Below are 16,159 nucleotides of genomic sequence, written 5' to 3' on the forward strand. Positions count from 1 at the left end.
GGATGGAGATGTCTCTAAACTTGCACATCTCACGTGTGGTTATTTTTGTATTGTCTCCTCTATTAGAATGAGAGGTTCTCAAGGGCTGAAACAATAGCTTTGCTCTTTTTGGTATCCCTAGAGCACAGGACAGTGCTTGGTAGATAGGCAGGACTTGATATCTGTTGACTGATTGACTGACCCACCAGTATAATATTTTTCATTTCTCGCAAAGAAACCTCATACCCTCCGTCTCTATCAAATGAATCTGTGACTTAGTATCAACTTTTAGTCAAAAGTCTTTGGATTCCCTAAAATATTGTCTCTAAGTCCATACAGAAGTCAAACATTTATATTACCCTTTTTATTTATGCCAACATCTCTTCTGGCCATTTCAAAGTCTGATTCAAATTTGCTTTCTTCCTTCTGGGGCCCTCAATCCCCAAGCGCTTTAAACATATTCATTTCTCAAACCTTCTTCCAACTTCTGTCATTAGCACCCAACCTCTTTGCAGTTTTCTTCCTCATTCTTTTCTAAGTCTAAATCCCACCTGATGGAACTTATTAGCTGCCTCACCTTCACCCTACATTGCTTTTTTTTCCCTTCCACTATCATTCAACTTTGTAAACCTCAGATCAAAGGGTTTATTTGAGAAAAGTCGTGCAAAATAAAATTGCATTGAAACACTTGACAAAGAGAAGTGATTTTCACAGAGAAGAGAAAAATGTAATTTTAGTCAACTGTCCTCTGCAGGAACAAGACATGATGTATTGCAGAAGAAAAAAGAGGTGACATTGCCATTAATATCTAGGGCCCCTGGAATTCTTTGGCATTCTAGAACAATGTTTTTTAGAGGACAAGGAAATTCTATTGGCAAATTTTAGCAACAGAAACATAAAACAACTAGGAGCCCTTATAAAATCTACAATTAAAGGTTCAATAAGAATCTCTGGGATTTGACAAAGAGAAACGAGTGGTCTTATCCAAGACTCTACCTTAAAAATCATAGCAATCAAATGCCATTTGGTCTTGACAAGAAAAAACAGATTAATAATCTTTAAAAAAAAATGAATTGCCTTTCTATAGCTCCCAAAAGGGCCCACTAGATAATGCCATGGGGCGAGGGCATCCCAGGGCAGATGGCCAGTTGACAGTGCCTATTGTGGCTTGAGACAATGGTCCTTAAACGAACAATACAGCACTTGGATCCTTTTATTTACTCACACTTATCCACAAGTAACTGAGAGTGAAGAACAGCTGAATAACACCCTAAAGAAGCCTTCAACAATGGTGATTCTTTCAGTCCCTGGTTTGGGTGTCTAAAGCCCTGGGTTTTCCTGTAGGATGCCAATAGGGACAGAGCGGGGCTGGCCTGGGCTCCTGGGCCAGGGAAGATTCTGGGGGTGGTGTGGTCCAGGAAGCCTTGCTCAGAACCATCAGTGTCCACCCAACTAGGCAGGGGGGACCCAAAACCTTGAGGCACCTTCCCCCACTCTTTCCTGTCCTGTCCCTCAGTGGCCAAAGGGGTCTGAAGCCATGTGGGCCCAACTTAGGGAGGACACCTCACCCTCACAGGCCAACCCCCCCCCCCCCCGCCTGCTAAAAAGTAACTGGAAATACCTTGAATGAAATCACAAATACGCCCTCAGTTTCACTTCCATACTGTTGAATTGCCTCTTCATCTTCTGTCACCATAACAATGGGCATCCTGTCTTGGCAGTGGTGATAGTACCACACAGCTGCATTGTAAATGCTCCTAGAAACACAAACCGTGGGCACCCCCATCAGCTACACACATTAGAAAACACAGATGACCGCTTAGAATTTCATGTTTTGTTTTGAATCGTCAACTTGAGAAGCAACGGGGTATGTAGTAGAAAAACTGCTTGATTTGGAGATGATAGTCTGGGATGCAACTCTTGACTCTAAAACTAACAAAATGTATGACCGAGGGCAAGTCACCTATAGTTAGCTGCCCATTTTAGTATTTGCTTTTTAAAAAATATTATTTTATTGTTCCTCCTACTACAGGTAAAAACAATTAAAAAAATGCATTTTTTAAGTTCTAAATTCTCTAACTTTAGTTTGTTAACTCTTATTTAGGTTTCTAAAAAGTAATAAATAGACTAATATGTAACCCTGGGAAATTCTTATGATCTCCGGGCCTCATTTTCTTCAACTGTAAAAGATTGGGCCTTAGATGGTCTCTAAGCCATTTCTAAATCAATGATTCAAATCCCCAAAGTACTTATTAGGGCCTAAAAAAGAAAATCTTCTGGCATACACATGTATACACACACACCACACTGGAAAACAATCAATACCATAAAGATGGGCTGTAGAGATATAACAAGAAAACTGCTATCATCGCTTAAAAGCTCTATAGCTTTCCTATGGCAATGAAAAGCTCATGTGGTAGTCGAAGGATATTGCTTATTAATTTTTAAAAAAACTTTTCCCTGTGGTTTCAGTATCAATTCTAAGATAGAAGAGCCACAAGGGCTAGGCAATTGGGGTTCAGCGACTTGCCTGAAGTCATAGAGGTAGGAAGTATCTGAGGCCAGATTTGAACCCAGGACCTCCATCTCTAACCATGGTGTCACCGGGCTGCCCCAGGTTTTATGATTAATTGTGATGATGTCATTTCATAGGATCAGAAGAAATGTTGCTTTTCCCTTCCAAGCTACCTGATATAACGGAAATGTTGAGGATGTACCCCAGAATTCTTTGGCCCTTAACATATTATCTTCAACTCTTCTGAACTTCACCTTCATTCTAGCTCCACTACCAAGAAAGCTGATAATTCACACAGATTTAGTATTGTACCTGGTCTGCCATTTTTCCATAGACTCTCCTCTTTCTCTGGGAAGATAGGAGTACTGCTGGAACTCATTAGCAAAGAGAATACAATCATGACGGGCATCCTTCAGGAGATTTCGAAGTTTGTTATACTGCCTATAACATAAAGGAGAAAAATAAAATCTAATGAAGTAGGTGCTTTCCTGGTGTCGTTTTTGGTGGAAATGAAACTTTAAAAAGGCACTTAAAAGAACATTTCTAATAATTTTTAAGTGAACAAATATTGACTTAGACTGGCATTTTTTAAACCCTTACTTTCTGTCTTAGTAACAAATCTAAGACAGAAGGACAAACAGGGTTCAGTGACTTGCCAAGGATCACACAGCTAGGAAGTGTTTGAGGTCAGATTTTTATCCAGGTTGTCCCCACTCCAGGCTTGGTATTCTATCCACTGTGCTAACTAGTTGTACCTACGAGTATTTTCAATAACTTGTAAAATCAGCATCTTTACAAAGAGAAATCAGATAGGAAATATTAAAAAAAAAAAAACAAAAACAAAAAAAACACCCACAAGTGTAACCCAAAACCTTATCTTCTTATCAATTCAGAAGATCTGACAAGAGCTAGGCAATGGGGGTTAAGTGACTTGCCCAGGGTCACACTGCTAAGAAATGTCTGGGGCCAGCCTGGAATCCAGATCTTCCAAACTCCAGGCCCAGTGCTCTCTCTGTGCAATGCAGCTGCCCCACCAGGTCCATTCTTGTAAATCACAGCTTTCCATCTGGACCTGTGATTTCATTTTCCAGTTAGTCTTAGAGACTAAGATGATAAATCTTTGTGCCTGAGGTATTAAAGGGTTAAATGAACTGTTCAGGGTCACCCAGTGGGCGCGTGTCTGACTTGGGAGCCTGAACCTAGGTCTCCCCTGCTCTCCGGCCCGATCCGAAGCACGGGTAGCAGGGAGTTAATGACATTTTCCAGCCCACTAAGGCAAGGTCACAAGATCTTCCTCCCTCGGAAGGGGGGACATGCCCATCAGATCGGAACGTCCGGCCAGCAGCCACGGACGGGTGGGCCAAGTTCAAAAGTAAGACGGTGCTTTTCAGGAAACTGGCAATTTAGAAGAATGGAGACATTCATAACTATTTAAACAAAATTTATTATTTCTCTGAAAAAAAGGAAGTATTGTTCATAGTAGACCAGATGTTAAATTAACATATAAATTATACAAGGCAGGCAATTAACATTTATACCTGGTTCAATAGGAAAAACACTTGGGTCACATACCTGCTCCACTGCCTCACGCTGGGGAAAACAAAAAGGCTTTTCTTAAAGCAAAGATGAAACACTTCATCATCTGTCTTTCGGATAGATGCTGACAAGCACCATCACAATACAATCTATTATTCAGTCCAAATGCATTGATTAAGCTCTTGTTATAGGTTAAGCCAGGCACAGGGTACACTAGGACAAACATGAGTCTCTGTCCTCAAGATCCTCACACTCTCTAGAAGGAAACGTGTACACGTAGAAGTGTGTGTGTGTGTGTGTGTGTGTGTGTGTGTGTGTGAGAGAGAGAGAGAGAGAGAGAGAGAGAGAGAGAGAGAGAAACAGAGAGAGTGGGGGGAGGGGGGAGGCAAGAGAAAGAAAAAGGAGAGGAGAGCGAGGAGGAGAAGAGAGAGGGAGAATGAGAAAGGGAGAAAGAGAGGAGATGGGGAGGGAAGGAGAGAAGGCAGGAAAGAGAGGGAGAGAGAGGGAAGGACAGAGAGACAGAGACAGAGATGGAGAGGGAGGGAGATAAAGAGAGAGAGAGAGAGAGCCAGAGAGGAAGGGAGAGAGACAGAGACAGAGACAGAGAGGGAGGGAGAGACAGACTGGGGGGGAGAGGGGGAGAAGGACAGGGAGGGAAGGAGGGAGACAGAGCCAGAGAGGGAGGGAGGGAGGGAGACAGAGACAGAGAATGACACAGTGGATAGAGTGCCAGATCTAGTGCCAGGAAGACTCATCTCATTCAAATCTGGTCTCAGATACGTACTAGCTGTTTGACCCCAGGCAAGTCACTTAACTCTGCCTCAGTTTCCTCATCTGTAAAATGAGCTGGAGAAGGAAAGGGCAAACCACTCCAGGATCTTTGCCAAGAAAATCCCAAATGGGTTCACCAAGAGTCAGGCACAATTAAAAAACAACTGAACAACATATATGTGTGTATATGTACATGTACAAATATACATCTATATCATACACACACAGAGTAAGTCAGGGGAGGGGGAGACATTAGCAGCTCAGAGGGATCAAAAAAGACCACTTGGAGGAGATAGACAAGCTAAGCTTTGAAGAAAACTAGGGATTGGAAGTGACAGAGGGGAGGATGGAATATATTCCAGGAGTGCCACAAAGATGTGGAGAGGGGAGATGAGACGTCTGGTATGAAGAATAGTCACAAAGGCTCTTTGGATGGAACTCAGAGCACCCAAAAGAAAATAATGCATAATAATACTAGAAAGAGAGGCAGAAGCCCTCTTGTGAGGGGCTTTAAGGCCACGTCCCTCACTCTCCGGTCTCACGCTGTTTTCCTGAGTCTTTTTAAACCTTGCCTCTCGGCATGGCTGACACTGCTTCCCAGCCCTACAATGCCTTCTCTGTGGATTCCTACCCATTGTTGAATGCCAGAAGCCCACTCAAGGAAGCTTTCCCTATGGTTTTGCAAGACCACCCACGTATAATCTATATCAAATTATTTGCCTTCTCAAGGAATGAGAAGGGGAGGAAAGGAGAGAATTTGCAACTCAAAATTAAAAAAAAGAAGAGTAAATATGTTTCTTTACATGTAATTGAGAAAAAAAATTAAATGTAAAAAAGCCCTCCCCAAAGGGAAGCTTTTCCTGCTCTCTCCTTTTTTCTTGGACTTCGTTCTGAAGATTTTGCTTGTATTTCCAAGCATTTATCACCTGCTCTTGTTATTTAGGTGGCATCCCTCTGATGGGATGGAGCGATGTTTTATCTAAACTCTCCTCCTAGCCCAGATCCTAAGACATGAACAATGTAAGCACAGACACGCTGAGACTTAGCCAAGGGAGCTGTCAGGCAGGAAGAAGACAAAAAGGAGAATCTGGGTTTCCTGGCTTCGGGTTAAGCGTGCTTCTCTTCAGAGGTATAATTAATAGAACTTCATCTGCCCTGAATCAAAAGCTTCCCGAATGACACGTGTTATTTATAAGCATCATAACAGACAGCCCATAAAGAATCAAAAATACGTACACACCCATAGCCTTGGCTAGTCCCAATGGGAAGAAACAGGAATTAAGATTCGAATTTTAAAATTTGAGGTTTTTAAAGCCTATTTCCCATTCAGGGTATGCNAGGGGCTGGGGACACACAGATAAAAACTAAAAACAGTCCCTGCCCTGAAGGTGCTTACTTTGTACACAGAAACAGAGGGAGAAAATTTGGAGAGAAGTGACCCTGGGCAAGTCACTTCACCTGCATACTTAGTATTGATTTTAAGGCAAAGGAGAGGTTTAAAAAAAAAAAGCCAGAACAGGGATTTGAGGGAACACCAGGAAAAGGAAGGGGAGACCAGCATAAAAACTTCTGTGGATGGGAATGAGAAATTGTGGATTGGGGGTAAAGAAAGTGGATTTTACTTCAATAATCAGTCAATCACTAAGTATTTATAAAGCGCTGTGCCTGCTGATAGGAATACAAGTACAAAGAATAAAACAATTCCCTTTGGCAAAGAGCTTACAGCATGAAAGTAAAGCCAATCAATATAGACAAAGAAAAGTAGTTCAATAGGAGGTAGCTTGGAAGGGAGGACACTAGTAGCTGGGGTGGGGGCACAAGTTTCAGGCATTAGACAGTGAATTGTTTGTTTTTTCCTTCTCTTTCCCTCTCCTTCTCCCTCTCTTTCTGTCTCTCTCTCCCCTTTCCTTCTCCTCCCTCTTCTTCTCCATTCCTTCCCCCCCCCCCCCTCGGGTTTGTTTTAAACCAAACCTTCTTAGAATTGATTCTAATTAGTGGTAAGGGCTAGGCACCTGGGGCTAAGTGACTTGCCCAGGGTCACACACAACTAGAAGTGTCCAAGATCAACTCTGAACGTAGATCCTCCCAACTCAAGACCTGAGACTTTATCTACTGCTGCCCCCTTGGGCTGAGCCTTATAGGAAGAAAGGGACTTTAGGAGGCAGAGACTGTTGTTGCTTGTCCTTTATTTTCCCATCACGAATGGGGAACGGCTTGACTTGACTTGACTTAAGTGAGGCTGTGGAATTGGCTGATGGAGAAGACCCAGGATGGCGAAGAGTCCCAGGGAAGAAGAGCTAAGAGTTGGTTAGCCATCATTTTCCCAACCAGAACTGCAGAGGAGCGAAAGGCAGGGTCCTTCTATACTCCCCCAAATACTCAAAGAGGGTACAAACTGGAGGTGCTCAATATAGACTATTAGTTAATAACTGTGCCACAGTGTCTATCAGACTATTGCATAAATCCCAATTATTAGAGAATTCACAACAGTGCTGAGCATCAGAAAATCAAAATAGCTTTCTTTTCAACAGATTGATTTGTTTAGAAACGCTTTAGAGAATACGATATTTAAAACTCATCTCTTTACATCTGGAGGTATTTGGGTATTGCTTTAAAAGTCCTTTCAAATGAAAATATTTTTAAAAAACAAAAGATTATCAGGTTCTGTGTTGTGTCAGTAATCCAAATGATAACAACAAATTGATTTTAGTAGCAGAAATTGAAATATGACACCTGGAGCTGCATTTAAACTTGGAAATGTATACATATTTCTATCTTAGTGCCAGAACAAGATCATCTTCAAACTCATTTAATAATATTCTATCTGAAAATCCTACACACAATCTACTTAATGCATATTTTTATGAACAGGACATGTAATAAGGGCAATTTATCATTTTAATACACAAATAAAAACACTTTACATCTTTCACTGCCAAGTAATGAAGAAATTTTGATGTTTAATAAGAATAAATAACTCCTATACTTAAAGGATTTTAGGTATTGGGTTGGCCTATATAAATAACTCTAATATGCTATCTCTCAACAAAGAATGGTCTCCAGGTTCAATCACAGAATCTTCTTATAACATTAAATAGAACAAAAACATTGTTAAAGCATTTCTGCTTTAAAATCTGTCAATTTTTTTCCATTTAGATATTTTTATAAGGAAAGAGTTTTAGATAGGCCTTTGTTTAGCAAATTCAATTATTGTGGATGGTAGCTACATTAAGACTCTCCAAACAAAAGCGGAGTTTATTTTAGGCCTCCTTCAATAAACTATTAGGTGAGGGGTAGGTGGCTCAGTGGAAAGAGGGCCTGAAGTCCAGAGGACTTGGGTTCAAATCTGACCTCAGACACTTTTTAGTATGTGAACCCTAAGACACTTAACTCCAAATGCCTAGCCCTTATCACTCTTCTTCCTTGGAACCAATACTTATATTAACTCTAAGACAGAAGGTAAGGGTTGTTTTTTTTTTAATTTTTTTTTTTTTTTTTTTAAACCCTTGTACTTCGGTGTATTGTCTCATAGGTGGAAGATTGGTAAGGGTGGGCTGAAGGTAAGGGTTTTAAAAACAAAATAAGAAATAAATTATTAGATAGTATGATTTATATGTACTTGCCATGGAGAAGCATAGATTTTAAAGAAAATATCAAAATGCTTTTCATTCAATTGAAAATTTCTGAAAGAATGTAGATATGTTGATATGTATGTAAACATATATACACACACACAGAGTTCCATATACATGTATATACATATTGGAATTAAAGTGCTAAAAAGACACTAAAAAAGAAATTAGGAATCGACTTCCTAAAGTATGAATGCAGACCAAATAATGTTATGGCTGCACTGATTGTAACCTTAAACACCAATCTACTGGGACATGAGCTATATATTATGCTTCAGTCATTTGCTGAAACAAAAATCATGAAATAAAGCTACTACAAAAATGCCTTTCAGAATTCCTTATTAGGTAAGTGAAAAACATATTAACTCCAACATTTCATTTAAATGAAATAACAATTTGGCATCCTCCACCCCCACCACTACTCCCAGGCCCAATATAGGGCCTTTCCTTTTAACAAGTTCAAATCAAAAGTAAATAATTATGCAAAACTGAGATACCTTCGTCCTCTTTGGTGCTGTACAGCTTGACAGGCTGTTTGCATGAAAATAATACCTTTCAGCTCAGGAAACTCAAGAATCTCAAGGTAATCTTGAACAACTTTCCAGTCAGGGATAACATAATGAGTCACATCACTGGACAAAAGTTTCCCATCTGGAACATAATTCAAAATTTAAGAGATGAGACAACACTTCCAAGGCTGCTTTATTACCACTGCCATGTCGTGGAGTCCCAGTGTACGAAATAACTTACAACCTTAACTACCCTGCATGGTTTTTAAAAGACAAGACAAATCTACTTTGGTAAAGGGCCAAAGAGCAAGTAAACTTAGCAGCTTCATTTTTCTAAAGGTGGGATAAATAAAAACATAACATGGTTTATTATGATGCCAGAGTTGCATTGGGAGAGTTGATGGATTTTCTCAAAAATAAACAAACTTTTAGGATTACTTAGATTTTCTGCGTTAACCCATCACTGCCTAGCCACCCGTATCTGAAGACTATGAATAAGACAATTTCCAGAGAATCATAAAATGCCATTATTTCTAAATATAATTTCATGCCAGAGTTCTACCTTATGTTTCTGAGTGTAATGTTGCTGATCCATAATGAAGGTGTTAATTAAATGAGCTGTTTGATAATGGGCAATAAATGAGACAGTTTCTATCCAGGTTTGTCCAACTTTGACCATGAATGTTTCACTAAGCCCTGAAGTTGAGGGTTCCAAATGACATCAGTGGTTCATCCCTTCCCCATCCGAACAGCTTCCCCTAGAGGAATGATAATATGGGCTTACGTGGCGGTGGGCCAGAAATTTAACATAGATATATGGTACTTCAGCTTCTTTCAGCTCTACAATCTTTTATTAAGTTCACTATCACGCACTTGAAAGGTAATCCTGAAATCAAACTAGAGAAGACACCTGCATAGGGCACCAAAGAAAAAGCTAAGGGTGAAATATGCTTTCGGGGACTCTCACCTCTGTAACAGTATGTACATATCAACAGAAAAAGGAGGATGCCTAGGGTACCATGGGGGCAGCTGGGTGGCACAGCGGATTGAGTGCTGGACACTGAGTCAGGAAGACCTGAGTTTAAATAGGCCTTCAGACATTCATGAGCTGTGTGACCGTGAACAAGCCATTTAACCCTGTTTGTCTCAGTTTCCTCATTTGTAAAGTGATCTGGAGAAGGAAAGGGCAAACCACTCCAGTATCTCTGCCAAGAAAACCCCAAATGGGGTCAAAATGAGACTGAATAGACTCAACAACAACAAGGGTACCCATGACTTGATGTTATTTCTGAACACTGAAGGGCCATTTCTGGGACAGCAATTGAGGCTTTTTTTTTTTTTTTTTAACCATCTTCTATTGGCTCCAAGGCAGAAGGGTGGTAAGGGTGGGCAGTGGGGGTCAAGTGACTTGCCCAGGGTCACACAGCTGGGAAGTGTCTGAGGCCAGATTTGAACCTAGGACCTCCAGTCTCCAGGCCTGGCTCTCAATCCACTGAGCTACCCAGATGCCCCCTTTACCTTCTAATTCTAAGGGATCTGGGCTGCCCAGATCAATTGAGTTTTCATTCAGAAGTGACCCTTCTCTCTTATCTGGGGGACTTGCCACAATCAGGAATGCTCATTTAACCTTAAAAAGAAAGGGCCTTCCTTTGTGGTTTCAAGCCCTGCAAGGGTAGGATCAGCCATCATTGCATTGCAGCTTATAAGGAAATGTCCTCAATGAGGATGGCGTCCTGGGATTTAAAGGAAGAATACAAAATATTTCATACTCATTCATTTTGAGGATAAGGAACCTCTAACTCAGGAGGAAGTGACTTGAGATCAAGTAAGCAATGGCTGAGTTCTTAATGGGCCAGGCACTGGGCTAAACCGAAGGGGAGGGAACCCAAATAATTCTTGCCCTAAAGGAGATGACAATGTGATAACCCGTCGGACCCAAGTAGGTGCATACAAGATAGAGAGGGAGTAGCCTGGAAGTAACCCTAGGAGCAGGAGTCCTAAATCTTTCTGATGTTTCTTTTAAATGAACAGAATTACAAAGAAAACCAATTACGTAGAAATACAGGGGAGACTTTTTTTTTTGGGGGGAAGGGCGGGCCAGGATCAGTCCGAGAAACCGCCAACTCCGGGGGACACCTGAACGTCAAGCAGAAGAGCGCAGGGCCGGGGTTGACATTCGGCGCCCGACCGGCTCCCCACCCCCGCCCCCAGGGGGCGTCTTAGCTACGGGGGGAGGAGCGCAGGCCCCGGGTTTAACATCTCCTCCTCTAGAGGGGCGCGGCTCGTTGTTTACACTCCCGCCCCGCCCCCAACAGCTCAGGTTCCGGTCCCGCCGGGCATCCTCAAGCCTCAGCTAGGAGAGGGCGGGAGCGCAGGTCTAAGTGTTTACAACCTCCCGACTGGGTCTCAGCCCCGGATCCATCCTGCGGCCCCGCCGCCACGAGGAGGCGCAGGCCCCATATTTACACGGTCGGCGGCTGCTCTCCTCGCCTCCGCCCTCCCTGCAGGGGGCGCCACAGATGCAGAGAGCCGGGAGGGCCCGCTCGCGTAGCCTCCTCCCACTCTCCCTCCCCAGGCCCTCCCCAGCTCTGACCGTTGTGGCAGCGGGTGGGCTGCGGGCACAGCGGGCTGTTACAGGGCACGCTGGGCCGCAGGTAGTGCTCCCTCACGATGCGCACGGTGCGGCCCTGGAACGTCCTCAGGTGGAGCACCTTCTCCCGCTTCTGCAGCATGGCGCCGACTAGGCCCGGGAGCGGGAAGAGGCGAGGCCGCGGCTTGGGGCCCGCCCCCTTCCGCCCTCAGGAGGCCCGGCCCAGGACTCCGCGCGGCGCCTCCCGGAGACCTGAGGCTGGAGCTGCACCTCAAGCTACTGTTGATTCCGCTACAGCCCAGGCAGTACGGGCGCTCTCCGCGGGGCGCAACGGCCGCCCCCGCCTCGTTCTTCGGGCCTCGGAGGTGACAGTGACTGGGGCCTGAAATCTCCTTCCTGAAGACTGGGATCCCGGTGGCCTAGCCAGAGCTCGGTCACTAAGCGACCCTCCCGTTGCGGGGAGGGCAAGAAGAGAAGAATCTTCCTACTCCTAAATAAACGGTTATGGAGATAAGGGAAAGGAGGAGAAAATACATGAAAGGCTTCCATTTCCTCGGGAAGGTGCATAATTATCGAGTGTTAATTATTGCAACTTTTTTCCACTCGAAGCCAGTCAACAAACGGATATTAAGCCCCTGCTGTCTACGCAGCACCGGGCAAAGCAGTGGAGATGCAAAGACAAAAACAATCCCTCTCTCCTGGGAGCCCATCTTCTAAAAGAGGGGATGATATAAAAGAGCTGACAAACTTGTATTTTACATAAATATATATATATAATACCCTCCCTCCCCCAACACACACACAACGACCCCCTAGGTGGCCAAGTGGATAGAGTGTTAACCTGGAGTCAGGAAGATAATTTCATGAGTTCAAATTTGACTTCAGACACTTCTAGCTGTGTGATCTGGGCAAGTCACTTAACCCTATTTGCCTCAGTTTCCTCATCTGTAGAATGAGTTGGATAAGGAAAAGTATCTTTGCAAAGAAAATGCATAAAGGGATCATGAACAATTGGAGAGCATTGACTGACAACTACAAACACAATTTGTATCTATAACCATATATATGTATATACATATTCAATTTAACTTGATATTTAAGATAAATTGGATATAAGTGCTGGTGTAAGACTCTGGCATTAAAGGAGATCACATAAGGCTTGTTGCAGAAGGTAGGGCTTTAGCAGAGACTTAGAAGCAAAGAGGTGGAGTTAAGGCAATTGCAGGCTAGAGAGACAGCTTGTAAAAATGCTTGGAGTGGAGAGATGGAGATAAAATTGACTATAGCTTTTTGTAGCTATAATTTGCTACTAATATCCTTGCATAACCTTATGACAGTAGGGGAGCACCTTACCTGACATCTCCCACTACCACCAAGCTAAACTGAGCTTCCTCATTAGGCAACTTTGGAAGACCCTCCTGTAACCATAATCTGCAGTCTAATTGTTTGGGTTAACGGAAGGACTTCTCAGGTGAAAATTACAGTAGAATGAGATATTACTAGTGAGGATGTCACTACATAAGATTTGGAAACTATTAGATCATAATAAAATTTATTTCACATATTAGAGTTTTCCATTATTTAAAAGAACCTTAAGGGAGGAGTTTGGAATTTAGATAGTATACTTGTTAGTATTTCATCATTAGTTGATTTCATTCATTTATTCATTCGACAAACATTTATTAAATTCTTACTATATGCAGAATCCTCCCAGGCACAGAGTTGATTGATAGAAATTTTAGATAAGACACTTTGATTTGTTGTGAAAATCAAATGAGATAACATACATAACAATGCAAACTTTAAAGAACTATATGAATGATATTTATCCCTCTAATTTCTAGTGCCCTTCCTTCAAAAGAAATCCATTTGGGGGGCAGCTGGGTAGCTCAGTGGATTGAGAGCCAGGCCTAGAGACGGGAGGTCCTAGCTTCAAAGCCGGCCTCAGACACTTCCCAGCTGTGTGACCCTGGGCAAGTCACTTGACCCCCATTGCCTACCCTTACCAATCTTCCACCTATAAGTCAATACACAGAAGTTAAGGGTTTAAAAAAAAATTAAAAAAAAAGTCCATTTTGTATTTATTTTGAATTCCATTCATATTCATTTTGTAGATAAAAGTACACATGCATGTATATGAATACATTTATATGCACATGAACATTTAGTTTCCTTTGATAGATATAAGCAGAGATTATTATTTCTTTTTGTCTTTGTATCTGAGGCATTTATTACAGGACTTGGCGCATAGTAAGTACATCATAATTTGCTGTTGACTGATTAATCAAATCAATGGAGTTTTCCTTATACCTGAAATTACTGTCAAATCAATAAGCATCTTATTAAACACCGGACACTATGCTTATTACTGGGGATACAAAGAAAGACCAAATAGTAACAATAACAAACCATACAAAACAATTTGTAGTAATATATGTAGTTTTATGTTTCAGTATCATTTTTTGATTGTAGAACATAAACTACAAATATTACTACAAAATATTTTGTTAGTGGTTTCGGGTAAAGGAAAACTCCATTGATTTTAAATACTTACTAAGCATCTGTACATGTATTGCACCGATAGATTATTTGTAAAGTATGTTAAAGAAAAACCATGCCTACTCCCTAAGAAGTTATAATCTAAAATGGAAAATACTGTCCTTTTTTTGCCTCAAAGATTACACAATGCTTTTCTTAAAATAAACTATCCTGTTGACACTACTCCCTTAAGTTTCAGACTGGTCTGTTTGTATAGTCAGCATTTCATGCCTGCATATATGATTGGTTAAAACTGAACCACAGTGTGTCTTTTGTTGTCCCTGCTTGTGGTTACCTTCATTTCAGTTTATTCTCAAATCGCTGTGAGGTTATCCTGCTGCCCTTCCCTCTTTTTATAAATCCAGCCCAACTAATGGTGGCAAGCTTTTTTTTTTTGAATGGATGCATTCTGGCATATAGGGTTGAACATCATTGCCACTTTGGAGATTTTTAGTTTGATCTGTAGCATGGTGCCGTATCAATACATGATTGGTTGGCCCCACAAAAGACATACTAGCCTTCTTGATTGAGTTTTTTACTCTACTGTCAATGAGAATATACATTAGATAATGTGATGCCAAGATAGCAAAATTTAGTGACAGCTTTCCATTCCATATTGCTGATGAGAATAGTTGATTAGGAATAGATTCTCCTGGTGCATGACTTGATTCTTCTTCAGGCTTAGCATCAGTGTGCTTATTCTGCAAAGGAATTGTTAATCATTTGCATGCTTACTTGCATATGTGTTTCAAGAGTGCAGTCATCAGCAAACAACTTCTGAATTACTACTGATGAAGGGTTATCATACTGTGAGTGGTGACCAGATGTGCATTTTTACAAAGGGTAGGCAAAGAACTTATGGGCTTCTGAGGGATTTACATCCAATTTATTATCTTCATGGTTTAGGATAAGTACTTACTTTCAAACCAAATACCCAAGTTGGCAATCTTGAGCTCATAATTTCTTGTGTTATTATTTTGTTTGTTACATTAAAGTTCACACCTATCCTTCTCCTTACTAGAGAAATTTGAAAAAAAAATACTTACATAAAATATATCAAACATATTTCTGTTTATCAGTTCTTTCTTGGAAGGCGGACTTTCTCAGTTAATCTTCAAACAGTATTTCTTTTTCTGTATATAATGTTCTTTTGGTTCTGCTTATTTCATTCTTCATTAGTTCATACTGGACTTTCCATGTTTTTAAAAATTAACTTTCTCATTTCTTACAGCACAGAAATATTCCATCATAATCATATGCCTTATTTAGCCATTCCTCAATTGATGAGTATCCCCTCATTTTTCAATTCTTTGCCACCACAAAGAGAACTGATGTAAATATTTAGAAAATAAAGGTTCTTTTCCTTTTTCCTTGATCTCTTTGATAACAGACATAAGAGTGGCATTGCTGGGTCAAAGGGTATACACAGTTTTATAACCCTTTGACATAATTCCAGATTGCTTTCCAAAATGGTTGCATGGGTTTGCAGTTTTACAAACAGTATATGTGTCCTCATTTTTCTACATCCCCTTCAACATTTGTTATTTTGCCCTTTTTATCACTTTAGCCAATCTAATAGGTGTGAGATGATATCTCAGAGCTGTTTTGATTTGTATTTCTCTTATTAGTAATGATTTAGAGTATTTTTCAAATGGATACACATAACTGATTTCTTCATTCAAAAATTTTCTGTTCATATCTCATATTCCTATAAATTTGACAGAGTTCTCCATATATTTGATATATGATATCTCTATCTGAGAAACTGTCTATAAAATGTCTCCTCTATTTTCTGCTTTCCTTCTAATCTTGCCTATATTAGTTTTATTTATGTGAAAACTTTTTAATTTAATGTAACAAACATCCATTTTATACTTCCATATTCTTTGTCCCTTATATATTCATAAATTCTCCTACTATAGATCTGAAAAGTAATATACTCTGTTCTATTTTGCTTATATCTGTGTTCATATCTACATCATGCATCCATTTTGATCTTATCTTAATGGTGTAAGATATTGGTCTATACCTAGTTTCTGCCAAATTTCTGTCTGTCTGTCTGTCTGTCTGTCTGTCTGTCTGTCTGTCT

At 40.9% G+C, this 16,159-nt stretch overlaps 1 protein-coding gene across 2 annotated transcripts in view; it reads right to left on the reverse strand.

The window, feature by feature from the left end:
- DIS3L (DIS3 like exosome 3'-5' exoribonuclease) overlaps positions 1-11,674 on the reverse strand; it is a 36,566-nt gene extending 24,892 nt beyond the window's left edge. The window contains exons 1-4 of one of the 2 annotated variants that reach the window (XM_044665337.1): positions 11,536-11,674; positions 8,931-9,084; positions 2,807-2,935; positions 1,601-1,736 (exon numbers count right to left, since the gene is read on the reverse strand). In XM_044665337.1, coding sequence (XP_044521272.1) covers positions 1,601-1,736; positions 2,807-2,935; positions 8,931-9,084; positions 11,536-11,674 — 558 coding nt within the window. Of the gene's footprint in view, positions 1-1,600; positions 1,737-2,806; positions 2,936-8,930; positions 9,085-11,535 lie in introns of those variants that run through there. The other variant, XM_044665338.1, reaches the window with a different exon arrangement.
- Between the last annotated feature and the right edge of the window lie 4,485 nt (positions 11,675-16,159).

The sequence above is a fragment of the Gracilinanus agilis genome, chromosome 2, assembly GCF_016433145.1.
Source record: "Gracilinanus agilis isolate LMUSP501 chromosome 2, AgileGrace, whole genome shotgun sequence".
Classification (NCBI taxonomy): Eukaryota; Metazoa; Chordata; class Mammalia; order Didelphimorphia; family Didelphidae; genus Gracilinanus; species Gracilinanus agilis.